This window comes from Oryzias melastigma, linkage group LG13 (assembly GCF_002922805.2).
Source record: "Oryzias melastigma strain HK-1 linkage group LG13, ASM292280v2, whole genome shotgun sequence".
NCBI lineage: Eukaryota > Metazoa > Chordata > Actinopteri > Beloniformes > Adrianichthyidae > Oryzias > Oryzias melastigma.
In genome coordinates, this window is record NC_050524.1 from 12,893,591 (window position 1) to 12,918,578 (window position 24,988).

The 24,988-nt window shown below is 38.7% G+C and overlaps 1 protein-coding gene across 7 annotated transcripts in view; it reads right to left on the minus strand.

Annotated features, from left to right (window-relative positions):
* igsf9ba (immunoglobulin superfamily, member 9Ba) overlaps window positions 1-24,988 on the minus strand; it is a 100,221-nt gene that overhangs the window by 10,370 nt on the left and 64,863 nt on the right. For 3 of the 7 annotated variants that reach the window (XR_004948960.1, XR_002919749.2, XM_024276596.2), the window contains exons 8-20: window positions 23,050-23,192; window positions 21,902-22,042; window positions 21,684-21,803; window positions 21,435-21,585; window positions 18,724-18,847; window positions 16,700-16,875; window positions 11,941-12,167; window positions 10,135-10,219; window positions 9,869-10,033; window positions 7,249-7,294; window positions 6,412-6,498; window positions 1,987-3,612; window positions 274-319 (exon numbers count right to left, since the gene is read on the minus strand). Coding sequence is in view for 5 of the 7 variants with exons in the window: in XM_024276596.2 (XP_024132364.1) it covers window positions 274-319; window positions 1,987-3,612; window positions 6,412-6,498; window positions 7,249-7,294; window positions 9,869-10,033; window positions 10,135-10,219; window positions 11,941-12,167; window positions 16,700-16,875; window positions 18,724-18,847; window positions 21,435-21,585; window positions 21,684-21,803; window positions 21,902-22,042; window positions 23,050-23,192 (3,137 nt within the window). In the remaining 2 variants the exon portion in view is untranslated. The remainder of the gene's footprint in view (window positions 1-273; window positions 320-1,986; window positions 3,613-6,411; window positions 6,499-7,248; window positions 7,295-9,868; window positions 10,034-10,134; window positions 10,220-11,940; window positions 12,168-16,699; window positions 16,876-18,723; window positions 18,848-21,434; window positions 21,586-21,683; window positions 21,804-21,901; window positions 22,043-23,049; window positions 23,193-24,988) is intronic. The other 4 variants (XM_024276592.2, XM_024276591.2, XM_024276594.2 and 1 more) reach the window with 4 other exon arrangements.

The following is a 24,988-nucleotide window of genomic DNA, read 5'->3' on the forward strand; positions in this document are numbered from 1 at the left end:
CAGTGTTCAAACACTGAAAAGTACAAAATGAGAAACTTCTCCGAACAGTCCAAAGCCTCACTGGTGAAGCTCGGTCACAAGCCTAAATGCTGTAGCCTCCACCACAGCAGGCTGACTGTTCCATGGAGCCATTGACAAATGTGTCATCGTTAACATTAGTTGTACTTTACTCCAATCCTGCACAACCCAAAGCGATTCCCCTTTAAAGGAGAGAGTGACTAGAGCCCTCCCCCTGCTGACCCCTCCCCTCTCAGACATGGGTCCGACCCTTACCTATTGTGGCGTAGGGGACCGGGTCACAACAACGCTGCCCAGATAGCTGAGATCAATCAAAAACAAATCAGGTAAGACCCTTACCCTCTACAAAGCAGCAGCCCTACCAGCTACTTTCCTTTACAGCCCAGTGATGGTGCAGGAGCCTTTGCTTTCATGGCTGTTGCTACAGTAACACTGCAGCTCGCTCGCTTGTGAAATCGGAGTCAGGGGCTCACGAGTGTGTGCAGCAACAAACATAGATCCTAAAGGTTTTCATAATTACAGCTTAAAACTTCCTGTATCTTTAAATCTATACTTTGATCTCAGAGGTTTAAATGTGTCTAAATGGTTCATTCTAAAATGTTTTATTTTATTTTAGTATAAACAGCTTCTTAATATTCTTAGCAAATATTTTAACATTTTCCTTTTTTTTTAAATGTGACAAGGCCATCGTTCAAGGCAAAAACAAAAAAAAATAAATCAAAGTTGGGAAAAAATGGCTACAAAGCATTTTTTTTGGTGGTGAATAAAATTTAGATTTTTTTTAATTAAACTTTTGATCATTCATTATTTTTAAAAAATCAAAACACTAACAAAAAAGGAAAAGAAAATCCCAAAATGTGGGGCTATTTTACTTAAATGTTCAATTTCTAGCAAAAAAGTTGATAAATTGTATAAATTTTTTAACTTACAGAAACATTAGGCCAAAATGTCAGATTATAAAGCCACAGCCTAGTAATTGTAAAAAAATGTTTTGTAATTTATTTTCTTTTTTTTTTTTTGGAATAGATATATTTACACCGACTTCATTTTAAATTATTTTATGCATATTTATTATTTTTTTAAGCTTTTTTTTTTAGGAAAAGCTAGGAAAAGATGGCCTTTGGCCTCCCTTAATGAAGCCTAACCTGGACTCTTCCTGAGGTTGTAGGGCACCTGCACATTTTTCAATCAGAAAAATAACTCTGGCCAACTTATTTTCGCATATTTTTGAATGTTTAATCTTGGGCTGGGTTGATAAAATCGATTAATCGATCTGAATTGATCTAAACCTAATAGATCAATAATCTATCCATAAAAGAAGAGACTGATCGAACACATAAAGCTAAAATCTACTAGCTTGATGCTAACATATAACTGGATTTCCCATAGGACGGCTAATGCTAATGCTCGGTCAATGTAAACATACATTGCTGACTAAATAAATATATTTTTATACTCACAGGCATAGATTTTCCAAACTCTTTTAAGGAAATTTTTTTTTCAAGTTGTGGTCTAAAGCACCAGTTACTGCTCATACTTTCTTCTGCTTTAATTACAGTATAAGGTGTAATGCTATAGCCTAGTGGCCAACTGAAATGCCCTCCAGGAGAGGCAGAACAATTGTTGGAGCTTCTCCGTTTGAGAATCCATCTAACACTGTATGTTATTAACAATCTTATTATGATTTCACTAATACATTTTACAGGATGTGAACTGTATCATATATTCTTGTCATTTAAACTTCGTTCTCCACTAAGATGATTTTGATCTGCTGACACACTGTGTGCTAAATGCAATCACATGCGTTCTGCATATTGAAATAAATATGCATCTTATTTATTTCTAAATGGACAAACAGTTTAAAGGTTGGATAAATACGGAGGAAATTTGGAAACGAGAACAGACGAGGAGAAGTTTCTCCTCCTATTATGAATATATGACTTTTCTCTACTGGAATGGATCACCTACCCTGAGGCTGATATCTGGAGCTGGGAGGGCTCTGAGGGTAGCATCTCCTCCTCTGTCCTCCTCTGGGATGGCCTCTGCCCGAAAACATCCCTGCCCTCTGGAGGAGGAGAGGGAGACTGGGAGGGGTAACTGGCTGCAGTGGAGGCATAGGACATGTGGGCATGGTAACTGGAGGTGGGCTGCTTGGCACCCTGACTCTGAGTGGGTGAGGCAGATAGGGACGACCTCCGGGAGAAACTGACAGTGGCTGAGGGCTGTAGGGTGATCTCGGGCATCTCCAGAGACCGAGAGGTGCGGAGGATGCTCGGGCGGGGAGGGGGCCGCACTAAAATATCTGGGGAACCTGGCTGGGTGCTAAGGGGGCTTTGGGAGAGTGGAGATAGGCGCGAGGGTTGGAGTACTAACGGGGGGAGGCTGGGGTCTGCCCGGCGCCCTGCCCTTGGGCTGAGCCAGGACTGAGGGCTACTACTGGGGGCTGTGCTTGGGCTCCCTGCACGGGCTGCCGGGTCAGGGTAAGGCAACACTGGTATACCCACACCGTGGGCCGTGTGTCTGAGATGGCCGAGACTCTGGGCCTGTTGCATAGCTAAGCGCCTAACCGGAGGCCCTGGGGGCCTGTCTCTGCCTGAAGGAGCCATAGGTACCTCCAGTTGCAGGAGTCCAGGGCTCATTGGATCTTTTAAATGAGGGAGGTGAAGGCGACTTGGGGGGAAAGAGTGAGGGGGGTACGGGGGTGGGTCAGGAAGGTCCTGGGGGTGGTGTAAAGGATGGTGAGGCGGATATCTGAAGCGCGGGCCCTCTAGACCTAGAAAGGGTAGCTCGTGAGGCTGCCAGCTTTCGGGTGAGCGGGGCGGAGGGCTGTGTGTGTGTGACAGAGAATGGCCAGAGGCAGTGTACTGAGGATGCTCCAGCTCCCCACTCTCCTCAGGAATGGAGGGGTAACCAAAGGGCCCCTCAGCAGTACCTGGAGGTGAGGACAGAGCAGAGCTACGCGGGCTGATGTCAGGCATATAGAATGGCGGTGGAATCCCTGATTCAGCACGGCTGCCTAGATACCCATAAAACGGGCCCTGGGGAAAGCCCCTATAGCGGGAGGTTGGGGCCTGCCCTGAGGGGTGAAGTGCACTGCCCTCTGCAAAGCTCATACCTTCCATGGGCCTGTGCAGGCGGGGGCTGTAGGTTGGGGGCTGCGTTGACTCCAGACTGGAGGACGTTGGGGAGAGCTGGGGACGTAGCGTGGGCATGATGGGCGGCAGAGGCCCAGGATCAAAATCATTCTCCTCATCGGACTGCCGGAACTCAGGGTACATATCTGATTCCTCTGCAAATGGGAAGCCCTGGATGCGGCGGGGAGGCGGGCTGGCTTCCATGACGAAGCGACCGTCAGGACCACGGCTTATCAGCTCAATAGGCGTGGTGACTTCAGCCTCGTGTTTGGACACACTGTATTTCTTGCTAGCTATGGCACGCTTGGTTTTCTTGTAGAAAGAGAGCTCTTTGTCTTTTTCTCTCTGAGGACTGGGCAGCTTTCTGACGTAGAGGCCGGGACCGTGGGAACCCTCCGATGAAATGGAGCGCGGCCGAGATGGAGGGGAGCTCTCTGGACTGATCTTCCCTGATGATAACCTTAACAACAAAACAGACACAAGATATGTGTTTGAATCAATTCAGATCAAATGAGCTCTGAAGGGCAAATGGAGCCATTATTCTAAAGCCAACCAAAAATAAATCTCTAATTCTGTAAGTAAAGACAGAAGGCATTATGGCATCATTACGGTTTCTAAACAGATGACACAAAACAAAACCCAGGCACTCAATCAAAGCAGCCATAATGAACTACATTATGATAATGAACAGATTATGCTTGCAGCACCATTCTAATAGGGTGTCAGGTAATGAACCAAACCACTTGTGTTTAAAATGACAAGATAACTACCGATGTAACTATGGCAACAGGATAATAGATTTCCTAAAGTGAAAGTTTTGGAGAGAAAGTTGGTCCAGTTTCCACATGCTGCACCAAAGAGTGACAGGAGAGACAATAATGACGTCTGAAATTCTGCCAAAAATGCAAAAAAAATGTAGATTTTTATGTACAGATCTTTCCTGATTGGAAATTTGCAACTGTAGAAAACAAAGCAAGAAAATGAATGAAAGTCTTTGAATAAATAGCCATGCCCCAAATTATTCATACCCTTTTGCTATCACAGCAATCAACATGTTCATAAAAAAACAAGCTAATGAAAAGTTTGGGATTTTTTTGTGCAAAACTAGACTTTTAATAGGGTCTCCAGATACTTAACTGTAAAATATGCCTTCCTAACACTATGGCTTTTAGTTCCCAAGAGATTCTAGGTCTCATTTTTGTTTTAGCCTCTGTTCATGCCTCGAAAATTCATTGAAAATGAAATTTTCTTGAGCATTTTTGTCAAAAGTTACCCAAATACAACTGTCTTTGAGCGCATTGTTTTGAACATTTTTGATTTGTGCATTTTTGTATCTGTACTGTTTGTTAATATCTGAACAGATTACAGCCCATTTAACACACAAGACGTTGGGTAGTAGTGTGCTAACAGTCAGATGTTTGGAAGTCTAGCCAGAGTGTTAGATAAATGCTCAATAGTTCCCCACTACTTTCGTTACACTCGAGCGAGTCCATTGACTCTGATTGCTCCAGTGGAGCTGCTCGGTGGCAATAGGAAAGTCTATACCTGTATGTAAACGTTTGATGTAAACAGTGTCCTGAAATAAAGATTTTTTTCTACGAAAATAAAGATGGAAAAAAATAACAAAGTACTCAAATTTTTGTAAACTTTTTACATTGAGTCACATGACACCAATTTCAGAAATGTCTTTTTTATCAATCACAATTTTTTATGAAGTTGGATTTGTTGTTAGGGTATTGTCCGTCTGTTGACTGTAAATCCGGACGCCGGAGCGGTCTAGCTACAGATGACTTACATTGGCTACGGATGATAGCGGTCCTGCTGCAGCTACCGGCTGTTCTCCTGACCTTACAGACCTCCGAACTCACAAAGGTTCACCCGATAACCGGCCATTTATATTGGAAGTACTAGTAAACAAACCCTCATTCAGCTTTGATTTGGAATTATATTCACAACACTTCTTTTTCTGCGTGACTTGTCTTCATATGATGGGAAAGCATGGAACTTGTATTAATAATTTTGTCTTATATGGGCTAAAATGTATATGGGCTAATGGCCCGCGGGCCGCCAGTTTGAGACCCCTGTTCTAGATCAATGCGTGTGCTCGTATGTGACGTTTCACGTATGGACAAAGGGTTTTTACAGACAGATAATCATTTTTTTATACAGTTATGAAGCAGTTTTATATTAGCACAAATTTCTCATTACAGTTACAAAACTTTTTTTTTTTTCAGAAAACTTCTGTCTTGAAGTACTGACACACAAATCTCTTATTGGAAGTACGAGACCTTTTTTTCAGATGGACAATACTTTAGCAACAAATATAACTTCATACATTTTAGGGGCTCCCTTGAAACTGCCACCATATTTCCCTCATTCTATCCATCTTACGAGCCAGCATAATTTGAGGGAAGCAGAAGACGTTCAGTGGACTGCAGCTCTAATTGCAAACTGCAATTAGGGCCTTTGCTTATCACTTCATCCCACACGCACACTGTACTTCCACTGTAGTTCTCTTTGCTTTGTTACTTCAGTGGGTTAGACATGCCAAGGACAGAAAAAAAAACAAAAAAAAACTAATGGTCCAAAACATTACAATGCAATTATTCCCCCATATAAAACAAGGGACATTTTTGAGGGTTTCATGCTTTTGCTGTCCATCATCAAACCAACTATTGTGTTCTGAAAAAAAAAGAAGTTTCCATCATGTAGCCGAACAATAAATGTTGCAGGAGTGATTATCGGCATTACCGTTGAACCTTGACTAATGGTTAGAGTTTAAAACATCAGTCTCTAGAAACAAGAAAATTATCCAAAACATCCTGTCAGAGAGGCGAAGAAAATCATATTTGCATCCCAGCCTTAGTCCCATCCTGAATTTGTGGAGGGAACTAAACACCAGAGTGATAGTCTTTAATGTAAAGACAAATTTAAGTAGCATTTTGTTTCATCTATCTGTCAAAAAAACAAAGAAGTAAGCTTGAATCAGTTTCTTATGGGTATGGATAATTTTCAGAATATCTGCAAAATTGAATGAAAGCATATACACAGTTTTTATTAGTTGTACATGCCAGCCAAAGTACTGCAGCTAACTCCTGGTGTGGTGTTTGAATGTCTCTGCATGCAAATAGGAAAGAAAAAACGGTTCCATTACAAGTACAAAGTGTTTGCTGGTCATTTCTTTGCAGTGCATTAACCATGCAGCCAAGCCAAGTGCGGAGAAGCACACTCTGTATTTTTGGTGCAGGCAGGCACTCACAAGGGGCTGGCCGGCGGGGGCAAGAAACTGCTGCTGGCAGGCTCGTCCCAGCAGGGCTCTACCCCTGGCAAGGGGGTGAGAGGAGGCCTGCGATGGGAGACAAACGACATGGGCCTGGTTCATCTCTAACTATGCTACTCGCAGGAAGGAGTAAGTGTAAACTTCCTGACCTGCCTGGACCATTTCATAAACACAAACAAAAGTGATCTGATACTGAAGATTTACAAGTGTTGAAAATCATGAGCACTCTGCATGGAATCTCTCAAGTTAGTAATGAGATTCCTTTGATATTGATATGCATTTATATATGTACACAAGATTTACAAAGTACACACACGCACACACACAAACAGAGCTGATACTGTACAAGAAACAGCAACGTTACAATCATGCAGAAAGCAGACAGCCCTTGAAGTTTAGGAAAAACAGATGGATCCAAAAATCAATACACGTACAGCAGCTGGGGAATTCTGGGTAATGTGTTTTTAAAATGCTGACTTTGCTGCCTTGAACTCAACTTTATTTTCCCATGATCTGCTAAAGGTTTCCTCTGTACATGTTCTCCAACACCCTTTCCAGAACTTGTTTTTAATTCAGTTTTTTAATTGTTCAATTTACCCAGCATCTCTGCTCACTGCAGCTGGAGAGAGCATGCTGTGTAATAACCAATAACACTAGCTGCAGGTGCTAGTTATACAACTTTCATTATGATGCATGTCTTAGCACGGTGTTCACTGACCAAAAAAAAAAAAAATGATTTAAAAGGTGCAAGAGAAGATGAGCAGTAGTAACCGTCTTGAAAAAAGGCTGCAAGAGCTCTGAGGGAGCTTTACTTACGGCGACTCAATGCTTTTCCTGAAGTGTGTCACCGACAAGGGAGGATCTGAGAGGAAAAAACACACTCGAATTTAGTATTTTTTGTGCTACAAGTCCGACATTCAGACAGGATGTAGAAAGTTGCATCTGTGTTTCAGAAAAAAAAAAAAAAGAAAAAACAGCCTCACCATTACAAAACAATCAAGACAGATACGAAGAACTCTGGTGTACCTTTAAGCTGCAGACTTATTGAACAATCCATCAACTTGCACTAAACATGCTGCGTATGCCGTCATTTAATCCTCATAACACAGCTCTAACTATGATCTGCTCTACAAAAATTAGCAATCTTGTTGATTATTTTTTCACTTCTTAAATAAAAAATGATGTAATGGAATAGTGTAACTTCTTTTAACAAATATGTTGCTAAAAAAGTTCTATTTGTGCTTGCAGAAAGATTCTTCTTTCTACTTTATGTTTTGAGTGCTTTGGTACAAAGACAGAAGTGACGGGAGCTCCGGCTGCAGGTGGAAAAAAGGAGTCATAATTCCTGCTTCACATCAGTCTAAACACTTAAAATAGAACTAGACAAGCTGCTAGATGTATTTTTAGTCAGCCTTTTTTTAAAGAAAAAGATATGCGAAGAGAGTCAGAAAACTTGCTAAATATAACATTAAAGTCACTAACCTGAAAAGAATACGACAGATGTTCAAAATGAAAATAGGGATGATGGGATCTGCATCTGCACCTGATTTTGTCCATTTATGCTATTGATGAATCGATTTATATTCCTATGACCCAAATAGATCGAATTAATTGAATTGACCTAATAATCTAAGAAATAAATCGATTATATCAAAATTAAAAAATACCATTTGGATTGAGGTTTATTTAACATAAAAACGACCAATCACAGTGGATAACACATATGATGGCAGCAAAAAATGATCAACTATCATTAGTAGCGCAGTGTGTGAAAACGTTTTGAATTTTGTGAAGACTTGTGACTATACAGTGGCAGAATATTCTAATAATCTTCTGTTTGTTTTATTTATGGTTAAAAACAACAGTGGACTTTGTGAAACAAAATTATATTTACAAGACATTCAATAAATCTAGAAAACTTCACCTGCACTGTTCAGTACTAGGTATTAATCTCTGAGTCACACTGCTTGAAGTTTTGACCAAAGATGTTCTGGACGTATTTTAGGTCAGTAAATCAGAACTTTCAAAATGAACCGATAAAGACCAATGAATGAATATCAGCAACTGCATATTGTTGTATGAATCAAATCCTAATTTACTCTCATTTGTTGCAGCTGGAGCTGTTAGATTCTGTCAAATCCAAATGCTTCCCCTACATCTTCTTCCTACTCCTCCAATTGTAATGCCATTTGAGGTTGTATGGTTATCCAAAATGTTTTTTTAAGGGGCTGAACCATGTGGTGGAGAGATGCAGAGCCCTCCACTGCGAGGTTGTTCCCCATCGTGCTTTGAAACACAGAAGTTTACATTTAAATGTAAGAAATGACTTTTTGTTTTAGCACGACCTTTTTAAAGTTATAAAACCGCTGTTATGTGTTTCTGAGTGCTAGCAGCTCTGTGCTAACGTATCTTGCCGGCGACTATTGATGGGAGTAACGTCCAAATTAGAAGACACTGGCTATGTCTGAATTCCCACTCTAATCTCTAACTACTTAAAAAAACAATACAGTAAAGGACTATTTAGTGCCCTGGATTTTAAAAGCACTTTGGACACCATGCTGTCTACTTTTCTTTTGTTTTCTTTTTCAAACACCGGATATGATGTCACCAATTTCACGAAGTGAAAATCTAATCAATACAAACATTCCACGGCGCCTACTTGTGAATCCACTGTGTTCTGATGATGAAAATGTTGATGGTTTATTAAAAAAATAAATTTAATCCTGTTTGTTTTAACAAACATTGCTCGACCACAATGAAGTGTTGTCTATATCTGCTATTGTAATGAAAGACTTCTGGGAAATTTCTAGTCCACTCAATTTTGGAATTGTAGATTCGGGCAGCACTACAAAATGGCAAACACACTATATAATGAGTAGTGAAGGAATTCGGCCATAGCCACTATTTTTCCATTACTAAAAGTAGGGGTACAGAGAAGTCGTAGGGGTAGAGTTCAGATTCAGTCATAGTCTGTGTGGGGTGCTCATAATTTGGATTTTCTCTGCACTTTTGACTCTGGTTGCTTAGTTTTTTAGGATTTGACCCTCGTCTTGGTAACACACAGACTCGCTGGCCTGAACAACACCAACACTTCTGTGCTGGAGTCTCAACTGTATCATGCTCCTCTGTGTATCTAACAGTATTTACTGTCTGTGTGCGTCCTTTTGTGCTGTCCAGTACATTTCTGACAACAGTAAGCTGAATAAATCATTTTCAAATACACAAAAAAATGCTAGGTTCACTCACAATGATGACAGATAAATCATCACTTCATCATACTTCATCACAATAAAATTGTGATGAAGTATGTCAACTTGCTGTCGGTGTGTTTTAGTGGAAAAATAATAATAGTGAGTGTTGTGACACATGTCAGATAAAAGCTTCCCTGTTTGACACAGACAATTTGAACACGTGTAAATACAAGTGAGAGGCCAACCGGGTTTACGCTTGAGTTTTCGTCGGTGTTGCTTATTCACAAAGCAAGCTGCTAGAGTGCTGAACAGTACTGCTGCTGCCAGAAAACATATGGTCGCCACGACGCCTGCCACCACAGGCCGGGCCAGGCCCTCTTCAGGCAACTCTGCACCGGGGAATGGATCTGCTGAGGCACAAAAAAACATGCACAGGACATTAGAAAAAAAATCTAAGTCACTAATTGGATTCTTACAAAAGCACAAGTGGAAAAAAAAGCGAAGCACTCACCTGTACTAGACACTCCTACTACATTGCTGCTCTCACTGATCAGGTCGTCCATGACGGCCATCACTCGAAACTCATACCAGGACTCCTACAAAAAGATATGATCTGGTTTTTGTTTGACTCTACACAGCATTGGACTGTTTTTTTATTTGTTCAGAAACAGCAACAGGAATATATTGTTACTTTTACAAAAATTTATATATTTCACAAAAAACAAGGTTTGTTATTAAGCACAGTGGCAGACTTAGCAGTTTGGCTATTTACAATTACAAATTAAAATTCAATTACAAAGAAAAATTCTCACATTTTTCGCCCCCCTCCACCTTTACCATAATTCTCATTTTCTTTTCCTTTTCTCATGATGGAGTATTAGAAAAGAAAATATATATGTAAATATGTATGACTAAAGTTATAAAATTATGAAGAAAAAGTGCCAGCATTTCACAAAAACAAAACCAGAAATTCATGACTTAAAAAGTTGTAATTTTATGTGGAAAACAAAAAAAATGTCAAAATGACTATTTTCTGCCCCCATCACCTTTGCCTTTACTCTCCTTTTCTGTTCCTTTTCTTATGATGGAGTATTAAGGTCACCATGAAAGAAAATAAATATGTAAATATGTAAGAACAAAGCAATAAAATTATGAAATAAGTCAGCATTTCACAAGAAAAAAATAATAAAATCATGACTTAAAAAGTTGTACTTTTACATGGATTTTTTTTTATCAAAGTCTAATCTAATGAAACAATATAGGCGTTTTTTCTCATAATTTTATTCTCAAGAAATTCTGACCTTTTCCCACAGATTTCTGATTTTGCCATCATAACATTTTCATTTCATTATATTTCATTCTTTTAGGAAGTGCAGCAACAAATTTCTTGATTTCTCCTTTTTTTACATTACAACACATCGTCTCACAGCTTTTTTTTATTTTATATATATATTTTTTGTTTTATCTCTTTGAAAACCTTTTCTTAGCTTGCAGTTGCTGGAATATTCCATTGCTGCAGAAGGGCTGGGGGAGGGTAAAACACTTTCTTGTAAATAGTCTTGTGCCATTGCAGTGATATGTTTTTTTGTGACACACTTAGATAAAAATGGCTGTGCAAATTATTTAGACACTTTTATCAAGTATTCAGCATAGGGGCCCCAAGGTGTTGGGGGCCCCAGGCAATCGCCTGCCAAATGTTAAGTCCGCCCCTGATTAAGCAACAACCAACGAATAGAAATAAGATATGAAAAAAATATGTCATTTGTATGGAGTAGCCTGACCCAACTAAAAAATAATAGACTGTGGTTTGTTAAAAATAATATTATGAATAATAATATGTGTAAAAAAAATGCTAATAATAATTCTATCACAAATGTTCCCCCAGTGCCTCTAATATATCTAAGACCCACTCTGATGAAAATTGTGTTTTTGCCATGTTTTTGAGTCATTTTTCTGAAGATAAAAATATTTATAAAGAAAATTAAGCTTAAAGTTGCTTTTCTGACTATTTATTTAAATTGTTGTGTTTCGGGAGCAGACGAAAAAATGCAGTTTGAAAAAGAGCCTATTTATGATAAAGAAAATACTCCACAAGCTTCGCACTCTGAGCTCTCAGCAACTGGAAGGGAAAGGGGGGCGGAGCTTCTCCTTGCAACAGTTCCGCCAATAATTTCTAATGAACTCCCGATGCTCTGCAGAAACTATGTCCCAGAAAACCACAGATTTTTGATTTAGGCTAAAAATAGCATAATCATAGTGAAAAGACCACTGGGAGTGTGACTTTAAAGGCTGATGAAACAGGGTATTACAAACTGACCTGAACAAGATCTCTGGCTATGAGCTCAGTCTCTGTGGAAGGGATCAAGTCGTCCAGAACCTCCCACTTCTCTCCGAGGCGGAACTCCACGATATATCGGTCGATGGGTGAGGAGTGGTTGGCTGGAGGGAGCCACGTGAGGAGGACACCATGCTGCGTGCGGTTGGCTGTGAGGCACCTTGGTGGAGTAAGAAGCACCAGTGGTTCTGGGGTACCCAGAGGAGAGCCTGCGGCCAGGGCGTAGTTTTAAATAAGCTTTTGAAAAGCATGAGAACATGGAGCATTATGCAAAATCAAAGACATTACAGATGTTCATTCTGGGCAAAATAGGTGTTTTACTTTAACTTAGAGCAAGAATTTTAAAATAAACAAAATAATACAGCAAATAAATCCTGGAACATGTTGCTGTAACAGAAGTAACAGATTTATCAGAGTTTTTAGATTGAATTTGAGGCTTTTAGTCTTGATTCAGCACTAGACTAAAACCCATAGATGCAGACTGGCCGCTTGTTCACATTTTTATGTCCGTTATAAATCACAATTCGGAGGCAAACAGGATTTTTGAGTTTCAAGCCATGAAGGTCAGGCCCGCTCTGCCACCCTTCATTGGTACTAAAAACCATTTTTTGAAACAAATGTTTTTGATAATCAGCGCATTGAGTGACCGATACCAGCTGGGCGCTGGATAATGACACACACAAAAAGAGATGCTTTGAATGAGGGATGTGGAATTACACAACACATAAAAGACACCTTATTGTGCATTACCATCCACTGACAGAAAAGCATGGGGATGTCTGTGAATTAGGTCAGACTTTTGCCAGCCTTAATTAAGATTTTTTTTTTCTTTTTTCAGTGCAATAAAGCTTTCATTGTTAACAGCAGGTCAAAGAGAGACACAAAAGATGCAGCGTAGGGTTTCATCAGTGAACTGTTTCAAGTGTGGTTACATTAAACAGAACAACAAGCACACAATGTTCCTAATCCAAGATCCAACATTCACATATACGCTTTTATTGGCTTTGTTTAAAAGAAATGAAGGTCAGATTTTTACAGATTGATTTAAGAAAATGTTGCAATTTAGTTTGTCAACCCCCATGGGTCACATATTTACCAAAACAAGCCATTTAAGACTTCTTTAATGTTAGTAACTTCAAATGCTTCCATAAAACACTGATATTTATGTGTTTTCTTTACAACAGGTATGTCCAAAGTCTGGCCTGTAGGCCAGATGTAGCTTTCTACCAGTCCAACAGATCAATAACGTGACTTTCTCAGGAATGTGTGTAAAGTTTCTTAATTGTGATTGGACAAATTGCTATAAACTGTTGTAAATCTGTGGCATCAACCTGTGGCTTTATTCAACCTTCAGACCCTTAAGGCCCAAACAAGAAGAACAAATATTTTATGTGGTCAAAACTACAACTATTTGTGTTATTTTACTACAGTATTTACCTGATTTAAATTTAGAATATTACAGTCATTATTTATTAGTGAATAATATTTGACATTCAATATAAACCCAGATTTACTGTTTTTTTTATTGTTGTCAGAACGTCTTTTTTTAATTGTATTTATGGTCTTTAAATCTCAAATGTCATAATTTGTGCAACAAATTGATGTGAGCTTGATGTTGTGGCCGCGTTTGGGAGGCGCTACCAGCTGATAATTTTAGCCTGATCGGTACATGGAGTGTTGTCTGTGAATATCTTACTTAGAAGATACGGATGACGTTGAGAAACTAGTTTTTTTCATTGTGAAGAGTTCTGCAAAAACATTGATTACAGGTCTACATGTCTGGCTTCATGAGTTCATTCTGAGATTTCGGGAGCTAATGCACCCTCACTTCGAGGGTCATGTCTGTATGACTGCTGCTTCCGCTGTGTTTCTGTGTCTCTGTGACTAAGTTGAAAGGCTCACTGTCTCACATTAACCCAAGAAGGGAAAAATTTAAAGAAAACAAAAAAATGAGGGGACCTTCTTTTATTTATTATTGACGCAATAAAAATAAGAAAAATATCACAAATTTCAGGAGGCCCAAGCGGTAGCCCTCATACACTAAAATAGCTGTCTGTCTACCAATGTATCGAGCTCCGTTGGCTGGCAGCAGCCAGAGAGCCGCCGTGGGTACGAAAGGCTGGTGATTTGTCCAGAGTGTATCCCACCATCGCCGAACGGTAGCCGGGATGAGCTCTTGCAGGTTAAGGAAATAGATGGAAGTTGAGGACAAAAACGCTCGCATTAGATTAGCGTCCTATTCGCCGACTGAATGACTGAAAACATCACATGCCCAAAGCTGAGTTCCTGATTGGTAGATGCAATGCGGCGACCTTGAGCTCTGGCTCTCCCACCCAAATAGGACCTCAATATCGTCCCTGTTGCTCAAATAACGCAGCAGGACTTCAGATCTCCTTAATTCCCATCTGTACCATTAACTTAACACTGAAACTGACCGCCTATACCACACAAATTACGTTCAGTGTCAACCCAAAATAAGGGTTCAAAGCATACAGGCCGATTTTTACCTCACAAAATCTGACTTTGGACACTGCTTTAATGGAACTGTGACTCCTGCTCTAAACGATCTAAACTAGGCTCAAGGCTATATTCTATGTTTTTAAAATACATTGGGTGGAGGCCAAAATAAAATTAGTTTTTTTGCATCTACCTGCACTGTATTTAATTATCTTTTTATTTTGCTGTGTTTTAAATGACCAAAAACGAAAAAACGGAACCGTCTCTGGTAACACAAGAATAACACACGCTCTTTGACATACTGTAACATTTTTAACATTGATGTGATCAAAGTAGATCTGCTAATTCAGACGGGGAAATAAGCATTTTTTCATATCAGGTTGCTATGCAACACTTTATGAGCATAACGCTACATTGTAAAGCTGCTTTTCTCAGTGATTGAATCTTCTGGAATTACGTTAATTGAATAAACGGTTGAAGAGTTCCTGTAGTGAAAAGGATTTTCCCTCTAGAGCTAAAGCTCATCTTAAAGAGTAAAGGTGTTGTTGTTGAACATAGGTCAACAACGTGAAAAGCCACTCATTCCTGCACTAATTCACACTTTCAAGTCGTCAATTCACAAACAGGCTCTTCCTTTACCATTTCTCTCAGTTCAGACATGCCAAATTGTCAAACAAGTGGAACTAATTACATTAATAACTGTGTTTATCTTTTTAGCACACCTCAAATGGAACAGCAGCAATATTAATGTCATTAGTTACGCTATCCTGCCATAACTCGATGAAACATTGCAGTGATGGTTGTGTACTGAGTTACTCCTGTAATCAAACAATGACAAGTGTTGGCTATAAGTGCTAAAACCGTTTTGCAAACCTGCTTTGTCTACAGAATCCAACCTTCCAAGAAACTGCCAGTCATGTCAACTCATCAGGAACGACATTGAAGTCAAAATTCAAATAGTAAAATGTGATTAGAATGGTACCTTTGGTGATCTGAGATTAAAACAATTAGAATCTGACCATCTTTACAGCGTTTAACCTGCAGGTATGCAGGCAAAGAAATTGGCTAAAAACAGAAATACTGTCTTAAGTTGGCAGCTTCTTCTTCCTTTGGAGACGGTTCCTCTTTTGTTCTCTTTTGCTGCTAGTCTGCTTCTTCTCTCTCAGTTTTACACAAATGCTCAGAATTATGGGGTGGTGACTCTAACACACCTGCAATACATGACGTCACAACATCCACACATCATCAGCTTAAACAGCGTGGAATGAAGTCTACGTCTGCATTGATGGTTTTGATTCATTCCTGAAACTACTTTCAATTTCTACTCTTGTTTGCAAGGTGCACTGGAATCACTGAACAACAATAAACTAATCTTTGGAGTTTCAGTCACTTCTCTTTGACAAAAACATTGGTACAGATTGCATAATAAAAGTGAGAACTTGTTAGATACATTTGTATCTGACCTACAATGCAATAGCCTTCTAATATTTCTTAATATTCTAATATTCTCTTTGAAAACTACCCATTTAATTTTTTTTTTTTTTAGTATTTCAAACCAGTTAATTACAAGTCATGCTCAGCCTGCAGCTGAGAATGTTTCGGTACAGTTGACTACTTTGACGAGTGTCCCCTTGAGGAGAATGGGGCATGGGTTTATTCTTGACTGGCACCAAGTTGGCGTGCAGTGCATCAATTTAGGGTCGGTTTACTGCTGTAAGAAATATTGAATTGTGTTTATGTGCATGTCAGTGTTGCGCATTTCCCCCATATCATACGCTTTGGACAACATTCAGCTGAAAATCCTAAACGTAGCAGCTTAAAGAAGTGGGACTCGCATCATGACTGTTGTTTAGAAGCTTGATTCAAACACAAAATCCTCCAGATCATTGAGGAAAGAGTGTATGGGATGACTGATGAAAACAAGTCCAAGCCACAGAACTTTAGTAAAGTAGTCTGATCTCAGGGCACTTCCTTAAGAACTACAGTGGAGGTCATGCCTCAATAAGATGAAGATGTTTCAACAATTGACGAGCACCTTTGGATATGTCTTGTGAAATCTTTCAAAAAACACATTTACTCATACACACACACCCCCACATATATATATATATATATATATATATATATATATATATATATATACAGTATATACTCAAACATCACCAGAGGGCAGTATGTTCCTGCCATGCCACTTAATAATTCTCTGACATAATACGATGCATAATACAGTTCTTTCTTGTGTGGTCAAACACGGAGTGACTAACCTTTGGTCTGCAGTACCCACCTGCAGTGGTGACTGTCACAACTTCACTGAATGGGCCTGTACCCAGTTTGTTTTGTGCCAGCACACTGAACTGGTACTCCGTCCCAGGCTCCAACCCTGATACCACCAACCAAATCTGAGCACCAGAAACTGGCATTGAATGCCAGTCATGAGGACCAAAGTCTGTTCTCTTTGACCTGCAGCACACAAGAGACAAGATCTGGTAAGAGACTTAAAGAACTCTCTGAAATGTAGAAAATACTTAAGAACAACAACTTTTTGTACTTAATATATGAAATATATATATTATACATATTTATTATGTATATATATATATATATATATGTATATTAGGGGCGGAGCTAAAACATTTTAAATGAAGGGGCAGAACACTTTGGAAGGGAGGTAAAGGAGAACAGCTGAACGTAAAGGCATTTACAAATGAAATCATCAAAAATACATGTTTCTAACGGTTTTTTATTTCACTTTAAAATATTGCTTTTTTATGTTTATGATTTCTTAATCTTTGTAAATATTGTCACTAATCCTGACTCAATTAGTGAGAGGCAAAGCTGTTTACCCCTACCCCCACTTGCACCCCACCCCGCTAGTTTCACCTCTGTATTTTATGAATATTTTTTAATCAATTTTTTTATACATATGTTATATTTAAGTTAATCTACTATGTTCCTTTCTTGCATTAAGAGGATTTTACTAGAATTAACAAAAAATATTAAACTCTATTGATTAAATATCTCTTTCATTTGAACATTTAAAACAATTTAGAGCAGAAGTTATCAGTAAAGCTATCAAGATGGCATAAAATGATAAAATTATATCTCTAAAACCTTTCAAAAGGTCTAAAATCCCCAAAACATCATACAACTGAGGGATTAACAGACACTTGTGTTGTTTGGTTTATATCTGTAAAAAAATCGAATTTCTTTCCCCCAAAATTTGATGTCATAAATAATATTTGCTAACGTTATTGAAATACCTTTGCAAAAGGTTTAATTACAACCCAGTTTTATTTAAAAAAAAAAAAACAAAAGAGTTTTTGAAGGATCTTTCAAAACTCAGAGATGAATATTTTGGATTATTCCTCTTCATTCTTTTTAGCAAAGAAGATTCCGTACAACACTGCCCATGTTTTTAACTTACACTGTTAATCAATGCACCTTAAAATTACTGTACTTTATTAATGTCATGCTGCATAATTTTTGCACACTCAAAATAATCATTTACTTATATTACCTCTTGAAAATCCCTCACTTTATTGCACCTCAACTTCCAATTTTTATATCGTAAATATCCAAGTCATCCTTTAGCTTAATATTTGCTTTATAGTGTAACTCTTTTTACTGTAATAAAATGTTCTGCTGACCTCTTGGCCAGGTCACCCTTGAAAAAGAGATCCTTATCTTAATGGGATTCACCTGGTTAAATAAACGTTAAATAAATAAAATAAAAATAAAAAACTCAAAAACAAGCTGTACTATTTTTTGGGGGGAAAAATCCTTACATTTATCCACAAATGTCTAAATCTTCATTGTTTTAGCATTTAAACAGTGTGTCCTTTTTTCCTACTTTACACTGATCTTTATTACTTTCAGGGAACACTCCACCAGGCCTTAATATGATTTCCAATACAGTGGGAGAGATTTTTATTTAGCATGTAATAATCTTTCACAGAAAAACAATTTTAGGGCTTTGACTCATTATTAGCTCTGGAAATGATTACTCTGTCCTATCTTTATTGCAATCTGAAAATGTTTAGCCTATGCTCCTGAGGTCAATTATTTTTTAAAATTCAATTAAGAACTTCGTGTAACTCCAATTAAATAAACACAATGCTGAGTTATTGCAGTAAACAGTCTGTTATATTGAATTTAGCTTGTGTCAATAGTTACGCCTAAAGGTGTGCTGATCCATGTTTTTATCTGTGTGCAGCGAAATAAATTCAATTTTTCTTTGCAAAACCACAGACTGTTTTCACACCTTTCAAACTGCTGCTACTGTCTTAAAGTAAATCAAAGAGCACTCACACTGGACCGTACCACACAGAGAATGTCTGCTCGAAGCCGCCATCATAACCTGGCTCCCAGGAGACATTAGCAGAGGTTGTTGAGGGCAATACATGGATACTGCCAGGAGCGTGTGGGCTGGTGCCTGAGTGGTTTACAACAACGAGACAAGAGTGAGAATAAATTGAAACAGCAAACAGGCTCATTTGTTCTTTATTCTTCAGAAATAATTAATTTGAATGTGTTCACATAAAGAATTTAGTAACAGGTTTCAATGCCTGAATATTTGAGAGCTCTGTGCCAGATCTCTCTGGATAATGCGATGCAGACTGAGGTGACCACAAGCACGAGGTCAAGTTCATCCCGCCCACCTAACAGCTGTGCGGCGTGGACCAAAGCCAGTCGCTTCTCACTGGGATTAAAAGAGGGACGTGAGCATGGTCTGAGGAGCGCAGCTGCCTGTGCCACCCTGTGACCCGGCGTCAGCCGACGGCTGGTCACATGCAGACGTGCTGCCAGCTATGCCACTGTACAAATCGCCCACTGACTAGCAAAATCTATAACAGTTTCAGTTCAACTTCAAACAGGCTGAAAGTTATTAATTTTCTTGATAAATGACAGTAAGATAAATGAAAGTATATCACCAAAATAAAACTAATATGTTTTACTGGGGATCAAATGTTCAATTTATTTTTCTCATTTAATTTATTTATATTCGTCACATCTTTTTGTCTATTTATAGTCTGTTATTATCAGATCTTCCTTAATATTATTTTGTTGCTTTGGTGCTATGGCAACAAATCAATTTTCTTACAGTGGAATCTAGTAAAGCTCAATATATGTATTTTAATTAACCCTTTAACGCCTGAGGTGTCACCGACGACGCTTAAACACAAAATCTCACTGTAACTTGTTAACCATTAACACAATGAACATAATTCCTGTAGATTTTGAAGGAGAAAAGCATTGGAGCTCTGGTGTTAAAGAATTAAACTCTTAGACAGAACTTATCTATTTTTTTCGATTGCTTCGTCTTTTTCTAACAAAGTAAAGAAGTTGTTAAGAGTCCCACTAGCTTACAAAAATATTTAGTATTTATTTAGTACAAATAATTTTGAATATAATATGCAACACAGATGGAAAAACTAATGTATGAGCTAGTCTAAGCTCCCACTTTTGTTATGCTGCTTGCATATCTTTAATAGTCCCTCCTCAAAGCACTTTACTTTCAGCAAAAATCCGTTCATTATCCTCATAAGTGAGGAAGAAGCAATTCTCTGTGGGTATTTATAGCTGCAGTATTGTTTTTTGTTTGGTTTTTCTTAGAGAAAAACAGTGTCCATCTTTCCTCCACAATAAAAGTGAAAAAAAAACATTTTTTTTGTGTTGTAAATTAGGGCTTCCACGATTAGTCCAGACTATGTCAACATATAGAATTGTCGACAATAAATTTAATAGTTTTTTTAAAACCTTAAAACTATGGTGTGTGCTTTCTAATGTGGTGTCAGTCATTTTAGTTGACACACATGCACAGTAGGGCTAATCCGAGTCAGTAGTGATGTCACGGGAAGTTCTAGGAAGGTACCATAACACCACGCCAACGGAGCTTGAAAGAGCAAAATATAAAAAAAGATTTTAAAAAAGTGTCCAATAAAATACCTGCAAGGCAGAACTTGGGCTCTGTGGCAGCACTGTGCCGATTCATGAGCACTTGAGGAGGAAGCACGTTGTGACTGAGTATGATAATGCTAAAGAGGGATCGTCGTCTGGGTAAGCTAAGCTAACATTAGCGTAAACGGAGAACAAACTTAGTAACTAAATCTTTTCTGCGCTTCCTTGCAACCTCTACCCCATCCAAGCAAAATTCATCAGCTGAAAGGAACATCTGCTCTCAAAAGACACCAAGTCTTTCTAATGGACATGTAGAAATGCTAACTTTATTAGCTACAAGCAATAATATCCTCAGTTAGGAATTATATAAAGTCAGAGTGCAGTGAAATTGAATACAGTTGTGAGCGGTCAGCGCAAAAAATAGGTGATTAGTCGACTATTAAAAATATAATTTGTGGCAGCCCTTTTGTAAATATATATATATAAAAAAACTACAACACAACCACTAAAAAAGTTTATATTTTTAACTATATGGAGAATGAATACGATTTTTTTTTCTAAAATATGCTGACCCTCATTTGAATTTGTATCCCATTTTAAATGAAGAATCATACTTCTATCAAAATTACCAACAATGTAATTCAGCAAAAGAATACTCCTGTTACTATACAGTTACTGATAAGTTTAGGTGGTTAGACCGATTATTGAGGCGGTTCTAGACATTCTTGTGAGATCAAAAACAGCAAGCAGCAAAATATCCCAAATCATGAAAATTTCCTGTGATCTTTGTCGACACCCTGGACAATAAACCTCAGGGACAAAAAGATGTCCTTGACGCATGACTCGACAGACGAAAGCTGCACGGACAGGGTCCCATTAAAAAAAGTGGATATCACACACAACAGCCACAGATTCAGCCTTTAAATGAACTGTATTAAGCTGTTATAGATAAGATCAAATGAAATTTTAATGACGCCCAAGAGGAAATTAAGAGGAGGCGAGGCGTTTGTGGGATGAGATTTAGGGAAGTCACTGTAGCTCAGACTATACAGCAAATTAACAGTGAATAATATTACGTGCAGAATAGCAGTTTTATTTGAAAGCACAGTGCAGAATCATACCGATGACTAGGATACGAGTGCTGGCAGTGATGCTTGTGACCACATTGGTGGCTACACACTCCCATTCTCCGTGGTCTTCCTTGCTGAGGGACATAAACTGTAAGCTGCCGCTGGGTAGGATGTTGTGCTTACTCCTGCTTGGCTTCCCCACCTTCCGTTGACATGAAAATTACAGGTGTGAGATAAAAAATGGGGTAAACACGCACTTGATGCCAAAACATGTGAGAAAGAAGACTTGTTGTGTTGCACCTTTCTCCAAGTGATGGTTGGTATATCAGGGTCTCCAGAAGCAGCACAAGGGATTACTAGTTCTCTCCCAGCCTCCTGACGGTACTCCCCCCCAGGCCTCACGTTAAAGTAAGGGGGATCCTTTAGACACACAGATACATTTCATAAAAACAAGCAAAAAAAGTCAAGAAAGATTCAAACTGTGTAGGATGCACAACAAAATGTGGGAAAGGATCTACCTTTAGCACCAAAGTGGCAGGGGGGGACATGCCCATGGTACCCAGGGCGTTATAAGGCACACAGGTGTAGGTGCCCAGGGAGTCTTCTGTGGCCTCTGCCACCCGGATACTTCCATCAGGTAGCAGGCTCCAACCAGGGTACTAAAAGATGAGGAGAAACAGGAGTTTTTAAGGCTTTCATGAGCTCTAAAAATGTCAATATAGGAGTTCTGGATGAAAAAATATAAATTCTTTAACCCTTTAACACCCTTTAGCTCCAGTGTTGGCATTCTTTCGACTACTGTAACTCTTTAACCATTAATGCAATACGTTTATTTTAGAGTAAAGTCTGAAGCAGAAGTAGCCTTATGCTGATATGCAACACTTTTTAATAGGGATGTCGTGATCTGATCATATGATCAGAAATTGGCCCTGATTGCATAGTTTCAGACTTGACTGAAATCAGATGATGTGTCGCTATTATATATACAGAAAATATATATTATTTTGATCAACGTTGTGTATCTCAAGCTTGTTATTTCAAGTAAATGCCAGAGTGGAAGTCTGCGTCATGAACAGTCACGTTTTACTCCCATAAAGCACAACAGAATACAGCAGCAGTTTGAACAGGATGTGGACAAAAACAATTTGGGAAAGTTAGCAGGTCATTTACAGACACAGACTTCTGTTTATAAAAATGTTTTCTTTATTTTTTCGAAATATTTTACAAAAGTATCATATCACGACTCTTTATCGGTATCAAAATCAAAGGACTCAGAAGAGGGACAGATTAGGGACAAAAAATCCAGATCGGCACATTTCTACTTTTTAGTAGTGAAGTGCTTACACAATCAACGCAAATCAGCTGATTCTAACTTCAATTATTTTGTTAGTTAACACTTTATTTTAATAATTTGTAGCAAAAGTGATATGCAAAGCAGCCTTTGACCATATCAGAATCTGTGGATTTATGTTGATCACGCAAAGATTTAATGTAGGTCAAAGAGTGTGTTATTTAGGTGTTAAAGGGTTAAATCACGTTCACAAGAAATCAGAATATTTGAAGAAAATGACAAATCATTTTGCTTGATATAATACAAATTCAAATCATATACATATATATTTTTTACACGCTGAAACAAAATCTTCTGCGTTTGCTAATAGCAGACCTTCTCTACTCTGAGTGGGTAGCCATCCTTTTCCCACTTCACTGATGTCACAGGCGGGTTGGCGTCCACTGGGCAGCGTATGATGCCTGGCAGTTTCCGTGGAACGTAGATGACCGGCGGCATGTTGATCACTCGAGCGGGATCTGGACAGGGAGGAAAGATCACATGTCAAGTACTTTAACTAAGTACACAATTATTTTATTTGAACTCATCAAATTCCCGAAAATCTACCCCTGAGGTCTACAAAGGTAATGTGTTGGATCTCTTGGTGTTTAAGACCTTGACCTATGACATTTAGATGGGGGTGTACCATGAAAGCATCTCTTTGAGCATGACACCTCAAGAAACATTGACACAACAACCCCTTCTCACTCCCAATTCGTCACACATGGAAGTATGGTTTTGGCCCCCTCCACGCCACTTTTTGATGTTCTGGGTGTCTCCAACTCCGTTCCCATTAAATCAGGGGTCCCCAACCTCTGGGCCGCGAATTAGTACCCATCAGAGGGCTGCTTGGTATTGGACCACAGACATGGAAGAAATGCATACGCTAATCAGGGGTCCCCTACCCTTGGTTGCAAACTGTACCGGTACACAGACCGGTACCGTTTCTGTGTCTGTTAGCGCGTCTTGAGGGTTGGGGACCCTTGATTTAATGGGAACAGCCAGCATGTCAAAAAACGAGGAGTTAGGGACACTAAAAACATCAAAAAGTAACATGGAGGAGGCCCAAACTATACATCCATATATGATGAGTTGGGAGTGAGAATGTGTTGAACTCAAAGCAGAATGGATCTAACTTATCGTGCTATTCATACCAAAGTCTGGCCCTAATCTTGAACTGTTGACTGAAATCAAAACTCATCAAATTTAGGGAGATTTTTTCACTCTTCCATTGCCCAGTTTTGGTAGGAAGTTGCATATCGTTGCTTCAGTTTCATCTTCTTTGCTGACAACCGTGGCAACCAGAGTGGTCCCCTGCTGCTGCAGCTCGCTTGCTTCAAGGTTAGACATGCTGTGAATCCTGAGATTCTGCATACTTGTTATTAACTTGTTGTTATACACTCTGGCTTTCTCTCAGTTAAAACCAACACTGGTTCTAAAGCAACTGTTCAGCCTTTTTTTTTAAGAGCAATTCATGGAGAATTCTGTTCCTAAAAGGAACTCTTAAAATGTGAGAATGTATTTGGTGTTACCAGACACTGAAAGGCTTAAAGAAAAATAGATAAAAACAGAATCGCATACACCCTGAAAAACAGCAACAACAGTCCCAAAAGAGAACACAACTGAACGCTTCTTCCTACTTTATTGCATCAAGGACAAAAAAAAATAAAATAAAATAACTCTATCCAACTGTTGTTTGGTACTTCAAACATCAAAGCATATTTGAGGTGGACTCTCATAACTCTATGCTACATTTTAGAAGTAGGTGACATTATGGTAATAACATTTCCCAGCAAGCCGGCAACATAAAAGGAGTGCTGAATAGGGAATTATCAAGAGAAAAGATAAGTGAAAGCCAGCAGGAAAGATTTGAGCGTAGCCAGTGTGTTCGCTAATGCGGCGCTGCTCTATGGCCTGGAGGAGGGACTTTTACATTTTTTACATTCGTCTCCTATGCCTAATAAAGTATTTATGTAATGTTTAAGGTTCAAACAGCAGTGACAGTTTTCAGATTCTTTCTATTTTTTTAGTGCTTTTAACTTAGTATATTATATTTTCAAAGAAATTTATATCAAGTTGCACTGTTGGATCTGAGATGCTCAGAGGATGAGACATCTGAGATTGTAGTGAAGGGTCGGCTCTCTACATTAGAGCTACAACGAGGTGTTAACTTTACTCTTCGATCCATTAGACATAACTCTGAATTTATTTATTTTCATTAGTATTTCAAGTGAAGTAGCTAAATTTGGTCACATCTTTCATAGTTTGGGGACGT